A 15,506-nucleotide genomic window follows, 5' to 3' on the forward strand; every position below is an offset into this window, starting at 1 on the left:
GAAATAGCTTATTGTCTGTTTTTGACACGGAGAAAAGGAACATAATAATAATAAATTGCACCAAATTTTGAGGAAGCCCAGTACCAAATTATCATTTGTCAGTGTTTAGCAAAAGGGTCTGTTAGTCCTGATGGCGTCCAATTTCGGGCAGGGAGGTGGGAAGGCCAACTAACAGTCAAATTTCTGCACGAGGAAACGATGACAGGTATAGAATTACCAAAGCCTGCGTATTGTACACTTGTTTACAATGTCCTCAAAACTCACCGTACCGAAACTCGCCATTGTCATGAATGGCCAATAGCTACGTGAGTCGAATACACTACAGGACTGACTACCGTCTCTCGAACTCAGGTCAAATGTTCTTTCATATAACTACGCAGGCGCAAAAAGATATTTGTGGAGAATGTAAAGAGGTCTTTATTTAACATATTCATGCACCAACACGACTAGTGTCAATAACAACTTGTACTGCTTCAACTTCCCTACGAGACAACGCTTCTTCATTGTCATTTTGAGGCGCCTTCTCAAGTTTCAGTATTCGCAGAGGAATACAAATTGATCAACAAGATCTAGAATCAGGACAACCAGACACTGTCATCCAGGCACTTTAGCATGTAGGCCAGATGAATATAGTATGATTAACAAGATCTACTATCAGGACAACTGAACACTGTTCAAACAGACACTGTGCGGCGTGTGAGCCGGGGCGGTGTTACCGCCCTAGTTGCAGGTAAGGTGAACTTCAATCGGTCAGGTCATACTCGACAAAGGAACTGCTTTATGCTGTATTTTCCTCCGAGACCACTGACACAATTTGTAGTAGACAGTTCACTATTAGTGAGTTCACTTATTAATATGATTTTCGTGCATCACAGTAACAGCTGTATACCCGGTTTAACTCTTTCAAACACGATAACTTTAGAACTTGAGAACAGTATATGTCGAGGTAGCACGTAAAATTTAATCTGCCTTATGTACACATAGTTAACATTGATGTGAAGTGGTTGTCAGAATAATATGCAAGTGGTTGTGAGAATAGCATACAAAGGCCTATTACTTTAAGTTCGTCCTGTGACTCGCCTCCTGGCAACAAACTCTACCCACAGCACAACGAATGGTAGCTTGGGAAATTATTGTGAGATACACAAAAGGCCATCGAAAACTTTGAAGTGATATTGCTGTTCCTGCATTTCTTGTATCACTCCAATGCTTGTAGTTACTGGTCAGGTTGGCCGGTGAAATGTCCCTAAAAATTTTTAAATATGAGATTAACGTTTGAGGAATTGTGTTCTTTTAACAATCACGCATATAGTTTGACATCATGCTGTTCCTTTTGTTTGGTTTCATTTGAACCAAATTACATTATTTACGTCAAAATACCAATAACTTCCGGTGCCGATTAAACGACAACGTTATTCTTACAGGGATGCAATGCGAACAGTTTGGATCGACTTGAATAGTGAACAGTATAGTCAGAGTCATATCACTACTGTCTCGGTCAGTTTATTAGAAGGTCTTGGCACATTGGTCAAACATTTAAGGTTACTGTATCGTCAAACCAAGTTTGAAAGCTTGTAAATTACAACCAGGCGGTCTTTAAAGTCATCCAGATTTGTCTTATAATGTTATTACTAGATTCTGATAGAGGCAGTTAACAAGGTGTTCGCGAATATTTTTTCAAAACACAGGGCTGAGAACTAGTGGACACACATTTTAACGCTACAGTGGTTAGTTTAAGTGGTTAGTTGAACAATGACAGATGCCCCGAGGTCAGCAATATGTACGTTGATCTGAGGCCTGCTTTTCTTGAATTTGCTTTTACCTTTACACTTACCCTTTCCAATATGTGTTTTTTTTTTCACAAAATGTCATTTATGACATGTGTTTGACATTCAAAGAAGTTGCATAATAACATTCTATCTCACCAGCCTAAAGTGAAGCCCGCCAGCCATCGACAGTCAATTTGAAAATGTCTCTTTGAGTTATGTTGGCTTCGCTAAGTGAATAGGTACGGTATGTTGTGAGATCGAATCCCGTCGAAAAATATTGAATTTAGTCTGGGGTGTGGTCCTAACAGTAGAATTACTTAGATAGAGGACAATTACAGGTATGGAAGAAAACGTATAGCAAACGCATAGTGAGCTTTTGTATCTAAAATCGCTACGTCATCTCTTCCAGTTGCCTACGTGCGTAGAATAAAGGAAGGGATTGACTACCTTCTCCTTCCCAGGTCAAACCTTCTTGTGTGTAGCTGCCCACGCGCAAACGCACATTTGTGGTGTGATCTCAAAAGGCACTCTCGGAACCAGAGTTCTTATCGTACGCTAATAAGTATCTCTGGCACAGGCAGATTAATATTCATGTGACCTCAAGGTCATTGGAACGTCAATGAACTACTTTTTTACCTGTCGCGCACTGTAGCCATGGTATTGCCACAGTAACGCGCGGCAGTTCGAATTCGTTCCAGCACGCGCACAGTTATCTACAAATTCAAATAAAAACGCCATTTTCTCTTTTGTGTTTATTTATTGTTCTTTCTTTTGAGTATTCATATATACGGCCTTGGTAAATAACTTCGAGTGCAGGAGGGGTCACAATTCAAGAAAATACATCATCAGCAGATGATACAGGGGATTCGCCCAAAGGTCAGAACAGGTCAAAGCCTTGTTTCTTCCCGAATAATTACACTATTTAAAAGTAGTTCCAATGGTAATCATATTTTTCCAGTTCGTGTGTTGCTATATAAAACTTACAGTAATTAGTTTTCAAACCGATGAACATTTTTGCATGGAGGATGGACTTTGTATTTTCAGCGAGTTCGTCACAGTGTCGGTGCTGACTTCCGGTTTGCGGATCGGTATGTGGTGATTTACCACGTAAACAGGACACCTGTGGCAGAGTCACTTATCGCCGAATTAAACACACCAGGAATTGCAGGTAATACGCGATAAGATGACTCTGCCTAGGAGATTGCTCAAAAGGCCTATATTTAACTTAAGGTAGCTTTCCACCTTCCTGACGACCTATTTTCAATCGTGATTTCTGCCATCATATTGTGTATTTGTACTCAACTATCATTTACCAGCATGAAAGCTGTTTTATGAATCTTACTGCATAATTATGAGCGAGGAAATTCATTCATGATTTTAGTGATATTGTTCAATCGGATGTAAAAATATGTCGGCCCGAAAAGGTGCAATCGTCTGGTTGGTAACTTTCATTCGCATTTCGGAATACTGGCTATAAAATAATTATGTCTCAGATTTTCAGTAAAATTCAGTTTTTTTCACAGTGAGACAGCAAAGTTTAGCACGACGTTATTTAACCTAATTAATCGGCAATAATTCGTTCTTACAAAACATTATTTTGTCGCTTTATTCGTTGCTTTATCTTTATCTTTGCTGTCCATGTGAACCACAAGGCTTAGCATTGTTTAGTATACTTGGGAAATGAAAACTTCGGCTTTTTTTCTATGGAAATGAACCACAGTGTGTTAAAATGTACTACTTTTTAATAGTCAAAGAAAATCATCCGGAAATTTCTGTCGAAAACGGCCATCTTGTGGACGTAATGTAGTGTAATTCAGTCCAACGAGGTGGCTCAACTCTCACATTTTGATATCCCGGCATATCCTCATGCACGCATTTCATAGTTGCGTAACGATTAATACAAGCGTGCTTCAAATCATTCATATTTTATCATTCAGGTAGTGGGGAGGGACTTCCTACAAAGACAGATCCACGAGGTCCAGTCGTGCTATATTTATCAATCTCTGAATAGTAAAGGAGTGTGAATTCATTCAGAGAGACAAAATGATGAAACCACTGGTCGACAAACATCAATGAGATCACCTTCAACGAAAATTCGTAAGATATAGCCATTCTTTTTCATATTGGATTTTTCAAGCAAATAATATATCATTACGTAAATGTTGTCTTGCCCTTGTACAAAGTGAAAGTGAAATAATTCAGGCATGTCTAAGAAATGGTTTTGAATTATGAAATTGTGATAGTATGCTTTAATTTCAAGTCACTCATGTATTTCATCGATGGTTTCCCTAGGACATGTTCGGGCACCCTTCAAATATTTGTGTGACTTTACTAGTTGTTCATTCATAGTTCCTCTTGTAACATTGGTATTTTGGGGCTGAAGCATATATGCGACACAATACACATCCATGCGTGCTATGATAATGGTGATGAATGCAATTTGAAAGAGTCCTTCATTCTTAAGTTTCAAATTTCAAGCCACTGATCACCACGCTACCATTTCTCGCAATTTTCTATGCGAGAGGGGGCATCCCTCTTGTGCTTTCCCCCTTGTGGTGGTCTGACAGTTTTGCTTCGTAAATAAGCAAAATGAAAACACCTATTAGATTGCACCAGACTGCACCATTGCACACATCATTTTCTTAAAATTTTCCGCGCAAGATAAGGCCAACCCTCTGACACACACCCGTCAGCCTCTTGTCAGTGTGTTCTCCTCATGTATTTTCAACGTCTGCCCAGCCAGATATCCTAGTAAAAACCCTGTCATTATACCCATCCACACATAACACTATTGGATATTGGATACTAGTTTTAGCTTGAGCTTTTACATCTGTATTTTGTTGAATTTCATTTTGGTGGTTTTACCTTTTTCAACCGTCATGAGATAACCGATAATAATAGAGGGTACATCAGGATTTGAAAGGTCTTTACTATTGCTGTATTTTTCAAAAATACATGGCTTGGTATCTATCTCTTCTAAGTGTGAGGGGGGGGGGGCAGTCAAAATTTCTGAGTTAGAGAAGTAGGGGTTACTCAAATTCATCATACTTGGCAGGGGGTTACTCGAAGTTTCGGAGTTTCCGATGAAATTCCTCCTACGACCCCAGGCCGTAAATAATGACGGCTCCCTTGATGGCACTCGTATTGCCATACGGAGCAGTAATCTCTCTTCCTACTGAACGCTAACCTGTCAATTATCGCCGCTCGATCGGACCATTCAACCTTGCTAATGCAAAAACTAAACCGTGACCAACTTCTTTCTATGGTATATGCCTTGACTTTTGAAAAATATACAAATACAACAAAAAATTAAAAATGCAATGCTTTGTCATTTTAAAAGCTACTGTTGAGTTTATTTTATACTCTAACTTCACATAAAAGAGGGTGATGTTTTAATTCATTGGTACTGTGTTCTTGAAAGAGATATCAAATGTGCTTTTCTCAAAGCAGGGAGGGGACGGCAGAGAAATATTTAATAACTTTTTCTCGGCCCCTCCACGCCAGACAAGGGTTTTAAATCCCTTAGACCTCTACCAGAAAAAATGGGGAGCCTAAAATATACATGTAGAGCCGACAGACATCAACTTATCCCAAAAGCTTCTATCTATCTATCTATCTATCTATCTATCTATCTATCTATCTATCTATCTATCTATCTATCTATCTATCTATCTATCTATCTATCTATCTATCTATCTATCTATCTATCTATCTATCTATCTAAAAGTATCTATCTATCTATCAAGCTTCTATCTATCTATCTATCTATCTATCTATCTATCTATCTATCTATCTATCTATCTATCTATCTATCTATCTATCTATCTATCTATCTATCTAGATAGCTAGATAGCTAGGTTTCTAGCTATCTAGCTATCTTCCTAATACGTGAAGTATTTAGATTTATGTGTGTGTGTATGTATGTATGTATGTATGTATGTAGGTAGGTAGGTAGGTAGGTAGGTAGGTAGGTAGGTAGGTAGGTAGGTAGGTAGGTAGGTAGGTAGGTAGGTAGGTAGGTAGGTAGGTTGGTAGGTAGGTAGGTAGGTAGGTAGGTAGGTAGGTAGGTAGGTAGGTAGGTAGGTAGGTAGGTAGGTAGGTAGGTAGGTAGGTAGGTAGGTAGGTAGGTAGGTAGGTAGGTAGGTAGGTAGGTAGGTAGGTAGGTAGGTAGGTAGGTAGGTAGGTAGGTAGGTATGTATGTATGTATGTATGTATGTATGTATGTATGTATGTATGTATGTATGTATGTATGCTAGCTATTCCTGTGCGTTGATAAATGTTTGGTAAAAGATATGTCTTGTGCTCACTTGAATATGGTGATTGCGAGTGTATCTACCAGAAATTTGATTTTTTAATTTCACCAAAAAGTGTCATTTCACAATACATGGTTGACTTAGGACAAACTATAAACACTTTCCCCATTTCAGCTGTGCATCTGTAGGGTTTGACAATTGTTGTTGAATTCATTTAAGAGAATATGGTGGTCATAAGTGCTTAGGTGTACAACAAAGATGATATTGAAATTTCAGCAACAATTATTATTGTGTTATACATTGGAATCTATGGGCGAAATTGTGAAGCTATACATGTTAGTTTAATTAATTTTGCTTGACCTCCTTTTCCTGGCGCATTGTCTGCCTTTTCAGTACCCCTATGATAGCCAACCGATGTTGTCATTTCTCATACCCATACTTTGCCAGTCATCATTATATAATTCAAAACCACAAAATATTTATGAGCGTCAGTCATTAAAACAAAGTGATTTCATGGGATAATATCAGGAAAGTGCTTTATGAAAGAATTGTTTTCTGCCTTATTCAAAGTGGTTGACCAGTATGATTTGCATGGGTATTATGTTTGGGCCCCCTTATGGTACTGTAGAATTTGACAGAATTTTGACAAATTGTAACGTATAAACATGGTTATCCGTCAGCTTGAAATTCAATTTCCTGTCTCCCCAGGTTATTACGTTGTCCCTACTCCTCTCTGAAAAATTCTTTGCTGTCATGACGCCACCACAAACGTCAACACCGGTCACACCCTCCCCACTGAAGACGTTCTTAGACTGCCCCGGCTATGTTAAAGCTCTAATTACTACAAACCAACTGATGAAGAGAAGGAGCATTTCGCGGCCTATTATTGAGATAAATATGGTCCATCCGCCAGCCCAAAATTCGTTTGCTAACTGCTATTTGCACTGAATGTTTTGTTCGCTGCCCATGATATATACAGCACGAATTTTGACAATTTTTATAATGAGCGTGACTTATTAGGAATTTTAGATAGTTGGTAGGTTTTTACGTTGTCAAAATGATCACATTATAGACCTTCTATTGAACAGATTGAGACTGTTACAGATCAGCCTCATAGAGAAAACAACATGCCGAATTCAATCTATAGGCAGGTTAGTCTTTCGCGATTAGTGAAGTTCGATACAGTAATATTTGCTTGACGAAATATTTTGCCTCTGCTCTTTTTATGGTGAAGTCAATCACATGGCGCTTTAGTTTTTCATGTAAACAGTTGCTGGTAAACCTGCTACTTTCATGTTTGTTAATTTTGATGTCATTTAGATCCGCTTAATTCTGTCGAGACATGGCGGATGCTGTGGCGAGTGGCAGCGGCGCGAGTGGTGACAGAGAAACCAAAAAAGAAAACATGTGAGTGGTGATGAAGACGATGATGGCAATGCTAGTGATGATGATGATGATGATGATGATGATGATGATGATGATAACGACACACATGGTGTGCAGCAAAAGCTGCCGGTATGTATACAAGTCCTTAGATTGACACGGCGTTTCATGCAATCTGATTATTGTGAATCTCTATAGAATTACGAATGGGCTTGAGCTACAGTGAAGCTGAAGTTTCAGCAGAAAACGAGAAAGTTTCGACGGGATTGTGTCATGATCTCGTCGATTTTGTTTTCACATGGAGCTAATAATGTGCTTATAACTGTCTGCGTGTTTATCTGTTTGTCTGTCTTTAAACACTGTGGACTAGTTTTGAGTAAAATGTCTTGCAAATAAAGGGACTGAAATAGTTTAGTTATTGAGGCTTGTATAAATAGTGTACAAACTTATCAATATAAACGCGTAAATCACGGTTGGTCACTTGCGATAGCAAATGCGCGTTTCACCTTACTTCTAAATACAACACATACATTTTCGATCTTTACGGCAGATGATATTTTTGTGTTCCCGAGTAATCGTAAATGACATGAATGTTTTGGGGAAATCATTGTGTCGCAAGTCTACTTTGACAGTCCGTCTTCACTTAGTTATTCCCATTTCATTATAGAAACTTGATGTTGAAGCACCTCATCCGGCAGCTCTGATTGTAATGGACAGATGGGGCGCTCCGATCCAAGGTGGCGTTGCGGCTGCGTCGTACCTCCTAATTGGTCTTCTGAAAATGTGGGGACTTGCAATTCACTGTACAGTTTTGGAAGCAGACGATAAAACAGTGAGCGAAGCTAGACGTCTTGGAGTGAATTTAATTTTACCGGAGAGAAAAGTTCACTATGAAACTTTTACACCAGACTATATCTGGCTAGTAGCGCACAGAGAATTCTTCCCGCAGTTGAACAAAATTAATAATTTGAAATTAGTTTTCGGATACGGAATAGTCTCAGCATCAATCGCACTGGACATTAAAGAAATGTGCTATCCAATGTAAAATACTTTCATGTCAATGTATGGAGTAAGGACGAAATAACATGCAGTATGTTTCCGTACAAAAAAGAAGTATTTGAGCTGAATTACAAATTGTTAGATTACCAAAATCTGTACGCTGATGCTGTACTGTCCATCGGACATAAAACATTTGAATACTTTGACGACAGACATGGTGATCGGTTGTCGATGCATTATCTGCTGTTACCTCTACCAGAAAAATTATATTTCAAAATACCGACCTCGAAGAAAGTACCCAATACACGCAATTTCCAAATTTGACTCCAATCGAAAACGGTTATGTATCAGAAATGACATCCAGAGATATTATTCCACATGCTATGAATTTGGTTGCTAAAAGTTACGATTTCAGGCAAGAAGAATCGCCAATGTGGAAAATTCTTTGCATGGAAAAACATAATGACAGCGCCGTCGTTGAGCGTTTGAAACCGCATCCGAAGCTAAGGGTTTTTGTTGACGGCTATACAAAGGATAATCTACCTAGCGAAGTTGGTTTCTCACATCTTATCGTTTTGTCACCGCGATCAATTGATTCTCTAAATGTTACCCTTGCAACGTTAGCTAGAGGTAAACCAATCATAGTTCCAAGTGAGTCAGAAGGCGACTATTTCATTAGGAAATATTTCCCCCTTTCCCGTGACAACATGGTTGTTGATATGCGTGGCAACCCAAATAGGTTAAGAGAAAGAATAATCAATATTATCAAAATTATTCAACGCATCTAGACAAAGCGTCGCAGGTTAGAGAGACCATGAGGACTATAGTTATAAAAGACGTTGAGCAAACAAATTTAAAGTTGTTGGATGGAATTCATCACTACATTCAGCTACCAGAACGATCCACCGGCCTCTTTTCAAGACAAGGTAGGTACTGTTGACAGTATGTTTTACTACGGAATACACAGCAAGAAAACTACAGGCAGATTTCAGTACATGCCTCCAACAGGGTCTGATCAGGACCTGTATCAGTCCCTAAGAACTAACTTCTGTTATCGGACTTGTAAAATTGGTCAGATATCAGGGTGTATGAACTGCAATGTAGGTCTGTATCAGGCCTGGTATTAAAGGAATGTATTTAGTGATGTAATGTTTGAGTGTATAAAGTACTGTTCCCACATGACTGAAATACTGGTGGACAATCAGTTGAATTTACAGGGCCTGTTATTTGGTCTGAAAATTTGTCAGATTTCAGGGGTGTACATTTTTAGTAAATAGGCCAATTTCATACTCAAAACCACTTCAGACCCAGATAATAATAGATCACCATAAAGAGCAATAAGCATAGCTTATGCTGTAAATTTAGTTTTTGTAACTAGAAAATTTTGTCAATTGTAGTCAAACAGGCATGATTGTGTGCACATCACATTAAAACAATTATTGACAATGTTACAGCTCTGTATCCAAATGTACAGTCCTGTAAATACAGTGATGGGACAGCAGAAATTCCAGGCCCTGTAACATCACTGTGTCTACCGCACTTTATCCATGCCATCACAGCACTGGCCACAGACCTGTACGTCAGACGCTGTCAAAGTAATGGGACGTGTTCACTGACACCAACCTGTACCACAGGGTTGTGTCAGGGTCTGTACAGGACCTGTCACAGTGGCAAATGTTTTTTTTTTGACTGACAGGTTAGTCTGGCAGAGACCCTGCGATTCACGTTCTTCCCTGTTGGGACACGCGCGCGCCCTTCAGAGTACGCGACGCGAATCCTAGGGTCAGGACGTTCTTGCAAGCGACTGGTCGGATTTCTGCCTGATCCGGGTACTTTATAGAACTCCACACATCCGTTAATCAAAACAAAAATGACAGGTAGCATAGCCAAATAAAATGAAAAATGAAAAATAAAAACAAGTCGCATATATAGGTCTACTGGCTACTAGTATAATATTCTCTCCGCCCATTTGGATAGGTGTTTCTTTTGACGTCACTACCCTTGTGAATATTCATATACTTGCAAGAACCGACAGTCGCTTGTGTCTGGCAGCGCGTGCTCAAGCTGCACAGCGTAACTTTCGAATGCAGGCCTATCGTTGGGGCGCACTAAACAAGGCACAGCGACTGTGGAGAGTCTACTGACAGGTGTATAGTTGTGGGAGATGACATAATTTGTAGTATGCTGTACATTATCAAATTTCCTGGAGAAACACCTCATTTAATATCATCCAGTTGACATTTTTGACAAAGGTATATTTTGAACATAAATAAAATGATGATAACACAACATAAAATTGCTTAAGGTACAGCGTACCTCAAATTTAAAGTCTTAAAGTTTTGCATACTTTAAATCATTCCCTTTCGAAATTGAAAACACAAATCAAGGGTCACCGTGCGAAGTTTCTGCTTGGGAAACAAATATACTATTTATTTACTGACTCTAGAAATTCAAGAGTGGGAATGCTAGATTTTCGATTTTCAAAAAAAAAAAACCCAACAACACACAAAAAAAACCCAAAAAAACAAAACAAAGAAAAACCAAAAAAAAAAACAAAAAAAAACCCACGCCGGTGAAAAGTTCAGTTACTCTATCAGTTTCTGAATGACACAATTGGAACTAATTTGGGATAATTGGATTTTCATATTCAAATTTCTCACAAGTGTAAAGTGCCGTACAGCTGAATGTTACACTATTGCAAGTACTCATAAAAACAATGCGTAATATAAAAAGAAAAGAGATGAGATAACATTTGCAGATTAAATCGGTATTACTCCACCATCCAATTATCCCAAATTAGTTCCAATCGTGTTGAATGAGCCCCTACCTTTAGACCAAAAACGTATTGTGAAATTTTGGGAGTTCGAATATTTCTTTCTGAGCGCATTCTACCGGAAAAGCATCCTTTGATAAAGGTCAACCTCGTTCATCTTTTAAATTACAAGATATGTTCTGTACGCCCCACTTATTCGTTGCATTAAAGTCGTCTTTTTGGTTTTTGCTCTGTGATGTATGTAGAAGCCGGCGAGGCACGTCCGAACAACACTCAGTCAACTTCAATGAGTGGTATTCCTACTTTCGAAAGACCGTCTCAAGAACAGCGATCAAACGGTAAGCACAAGGAAATGTGATTATATTCTCTCCGACTTTCCAGATATGTGAATGACAAGCAATACTCAACAAAGTGAAAAGTATCAGAAAGAGCGTACACTGAAATACTTCCGTGGAAATCTCAAACAATCAACCACTAAACACTCTTCAATATTTAGTTTTATAATCACAAACAGCCGTCTACAGACAAGAAATTATATGACAATATCCAAGGCAATGAAAGGAGTCAAGTTTTATATCTAGTATTAGCTGAACTAAAACAAAACAAAATCAAAAGCATTTGTCATCTTCATGGATGACAATAATTTGTTCGTTTAACTAAAATACACCTGTTACGAACCAGCTACATCAGCAGTATGATACCTATTTAACATTCCATCTTCGGCAACAGGAGACATGGAAGAAAAGGAAAATTCTGTAACCGTGCTGTTGTTTTAAAAATCTCCACAGAGCTTTAGACGTTGGCTGAATCAGACTATGCTGTTATACTGCCAATTGCTTTATTTAGAGCCACCTAGTAATTGGTATAACACATTTCACATTATCCTACTTAATATGGTCAGATACATTGACGAGACTTCCTATTCCTCTAATTGTAGGGACACTCACTGTCCAAATTGATGCGGCACATGGCAATGCCTATGACAGTTCATCGATGGAAAATGTTGCTCATCGTTTTTACGAAGCAGAAGGAGAGAGGTTAGCAAACGAAGGAGCTGGGAAAGTTTTGAGTGGTGTACACAATGATATCGACGTTGAGAAAATTGAGCAAGGCTGTCTAAGATATCTGACAAAATGTAGATCATTAGAAGCCCTAGAAGCCCTGTGGAGTGAGTATATCAGTGGACGACTGGACAAAACCATCCATTCTACAATCATCACACCAACACTACTCAGCAAGATTCAAGCTCACTACCTAACCCTTGATATCTACATTCCAGTACAGGAGTATTTACTCTGTAAGAGGGAAATACCGCTAATCACAGGTTATGATATTATATTTAATTTTCTTGAGTGATAATGTAGTTCCGCGGCAATGAACATTTCCATGGTCAAATGAGGTTTGGGGAGGGATCGTTTGGTACGAAAGGATGGAACCATACATGCTCATATGTGTTATTAAATAACTTCTCTGCATTCAATCAATATAATAGAGGCAAACTAAGGAAAACAATTTACACTTTCTATGATCAATTATTTGTTTGGTTGTGAAGAGAATATCGAATAACTTTGGAATTTTACTAAATTCGGAAACTTGTTTCTGCGATTTCAGCAGGTGGCTTTTTAATTGCAAAGGTAGTGTACCATAGTAACTATACGTTACTGAATTCATGAATGCCACACTGCTTTGTTATCTTCATTAAAGTACTGTAGTATGAAACAACGTTAATGAAGAAGAAAAGTATACAGAAACAGAAATACTGTAACAATAAACAGGCACAGCGACCGAATACTAAAAGTTGCATCGCACTTTAAAAACACAATACTGCTCCCATTTCACAAAGATGACTCGACTTCGACAATTTGACTGTGTAATTTACTTTCATCACAACAGGTTCACTGCAAACTCCATCTCGTCGGCGTAGTGTTGCTACAATAAATGAACTCCAGGCTACACCGCGAGAGAATGTTACCAGGGATCATACTGTGAACAGTTTAAATCTGACCTTGTCACGGATGCAATTACAGGGCAGCAAAGAAGACACTGGATTACTGAGTAGAGACGACTTCCGTATAGAGGAATTACATCACTACCGAACAACCTTTGATACAAAGAATGAAAAAGTCAGACTGGATGTCCTTGTCCACAGAGGAAAACTCGGACGGTCACAGAGTAAAAAGGACCAACTCATGATGACTCTAGACACCGAAATCAGCTCCTCCTATAAACAGGCAAATGACACGGTCTCTGAGTTTGTTCAGCTGAAAATACACTCCGGCCAATACTCCAGTCCGCGCAAAGCAGTCCTACATGAAGCTGGACAAAAACTGATGATGCAGAGAGAATTTGCCGTCAGCCAGGCTACACCTGTGAAGGAAAAGTGTGAAGCAATAAAGGAAGTGTATGATGAGATGCAGAGTGACCTAGAACGTGTCGATAAAGGTAAGTCCGCTGCGCCAATGTCCTGGTGCATCCTCTGCGGTATTTTTGTAATAACCTCATAATATATATATATATATATATATATATATATATATATATATATATGCAATGATCAGATAAAGTAGTTCCTGAGTTCTTGATTTTCAACCATTTCCATTTTTTTCCTACCTCATTTGAATTTTTACTATGCTGATTAGTTCATTTGAAGAACGGCATAACTACATCACACATAGCACCATATCAAAAAAAAAAGAAAAAAAAATCAGCTTGACCTGTGTAGCTGTTCTCAAGTTTTTGCTGTGGACCTACATACATACAGACATACATAAACACACAGACAGATAGACATATGTACATAAATACCTTACAACCTACATACATACAGACATAACACAGATAGACAGACATACAGACAGACATGTTCCCACTGTGGATGGATGGACATACATACATACATACATACATACATACATAAATACATACATACATACACACATACATACATGTATGCATGCATACATGCATGCATGCATGCATGCCCTTACTGAAAGCCAAAGTCCACAGTAGACGAGAGTAGATCTACGGACGGTTAACTCGAGGAACACACACAGGGATCATATCACAGGGATCAAACTACAGTTTTGTGGTAATGTTAAAAATATAAAGATTTACCATTAATTAATCTGTGAAAAAGTCACATTTAAAAGAATAAAAAAAGCAACATGTTTTATTGATACTTTCTTCAGATGGGTCAATACAGTTGCATCTATGGCTGCGTTCATGATTAGGAAGGCTGGAGGATCGCGATTGAAATCTAATTTTTTCCAGATCCCCCCTCAATACCCTTAAAAATTTTCAAATGTCCCCCCCTCTATATGATCAAATTTTTTCTTTCAAGTCCTCCTTCCCAATCTATCACAAGCCTGCATGTACATTTTTTACAAACTGAGCACAGTGACCAACCAAAATTTGTTTTAAAAGTACAAGACCTATATGAATTAGATGCTACTCAAAATTGACAATACTGGAAGGTTAAAATATTCATTCAGATAAATGTTTTTATCTCTGAAATTTTGGGTGCTTTCTATTTCTAGGTTTTTTTTTTAATTTTACAGAATTAAAGGATATAGTCTTTTACCACTGAAAAATTGGACAAGTAAATTTATATTTTAGCTACTATAGACTATAGTCTATAGAAGCTATTGGGATGGGTATCCGTCCGGCGTCCGGCGTCAGTCTGTATGTATGTATGTATGTATGTATGTGTGTATGTATGTATGTATGTATGTCCGTTTGTGAGGCATCCGTCCACTCAAATATCTTGAGAACCGCAGTACTTACTGATTTGATATTTGTTGTATAGATGCAAAATATGATTATGAGAAACTACCGGTAGTGTTTTTAATTTTTTGATATTGTTGAAAATATGCAAATTAGTGCGAAAAACGCGTTTTTGGTAAAAAATCTTCTTCATAACCGCTGGTCAGACAGCTTTGATATTTGGTATACAGGTCTCTAGGGATAACCCAACTTAGATTTGTTCAAATTGTGATGAAATATGCAAATCTGTATTTTTAAGGAATTTTTTGTCATTTTTGGTCAAAACTTTATTTCATCAAAACCGCTCATCTGACAGCTTTGATATTTGGTATACAGGTTCCTACAGATGAACTAAATATGATATATTGAATATATGATGAAATCTGCAATTTTGTATTTTTGGCGCAATTTTTGCCATTTTTGGTCGAAAAACATGTATCACAAAACTACTTGTCTGATGCATTTGATATTTGGTATACAGGTTCCTAGGGGTTGTCTTGGTGTAATATATTGAAATTTGATGAAATCTTCAATTTTTGTATTTCTTGGTCTTTTTTCCCATTTTTG

At 38.1% G+C, this 15,506-nt stretch overlaps 2 protein-coding genes across 2 annotated transcripts in view; both read left to right on the top strand.

The window, feature by feature from the left end:
* The window catches only part of LOC139130163 (uncharacterized), a 180,009-nt gene that overhangs the window by 154,649 nt on the left and 9,854 nt on the right, over positions 1–15,506 (top strand). The window lies entirely within an intron of this gene.
* On the top strand, positions 8,110–12,567 carry LOC139130167 (uncharacterized). Its single transcript, XM_070695904.1, has 3 exons — positions 8,110–9,330; positions 11,423–11,515; positions 12,115–12,567. Exons 1-3 carry the CDS (start codon positions 9,219–9,221, stop codon positions 12,531–12,533), a joined length of 624 nt encoding a protein of 207 aa, XP_070552005.1. The 5' UTR covers positions 8,110–9,218; the 3' UTR covers positions 12,534–12,567.

This window comes from Ptychodera flava, chromosome 3 (assembly GCF_041260155.1).
Source record: "Ptychodera flava strain L36383 chromosome 3, AS_Pfla_20210202, whole genome shotgun sequence".
NCBI classification, from domain to species: Eukaryota; Metazoa; Hemichordata; class Enteropneusta; family Ptychoderidae; genus Ptychodera; species Ptychodera flava.

Excerpts from the sequence above, each read along its gene's own strand:
- LOC139130167 (XM_070695904.1), top strand. The coding sequence starts at position 9,219 with ATGAGGACTATAGTTATAAAAGACGTTGAGCAAACAAATTTAAAGTTG. Across the intron at positions 9,331-11,422 it reads CGGCCTCTTTTCAAGACAAG|AAGCCGGCGAGGCACGTCCG; the intron begins GTAGGTACTGTT and ends TGATGTATGTAG. Across the intron at positions 11,516-12,114 it reads TCAAGAACAGCGATCAAACG|GGACACTCACTGTCCAAATT; the intron begins GTAAGCACAAGG and ends CTCTAATTGTAG.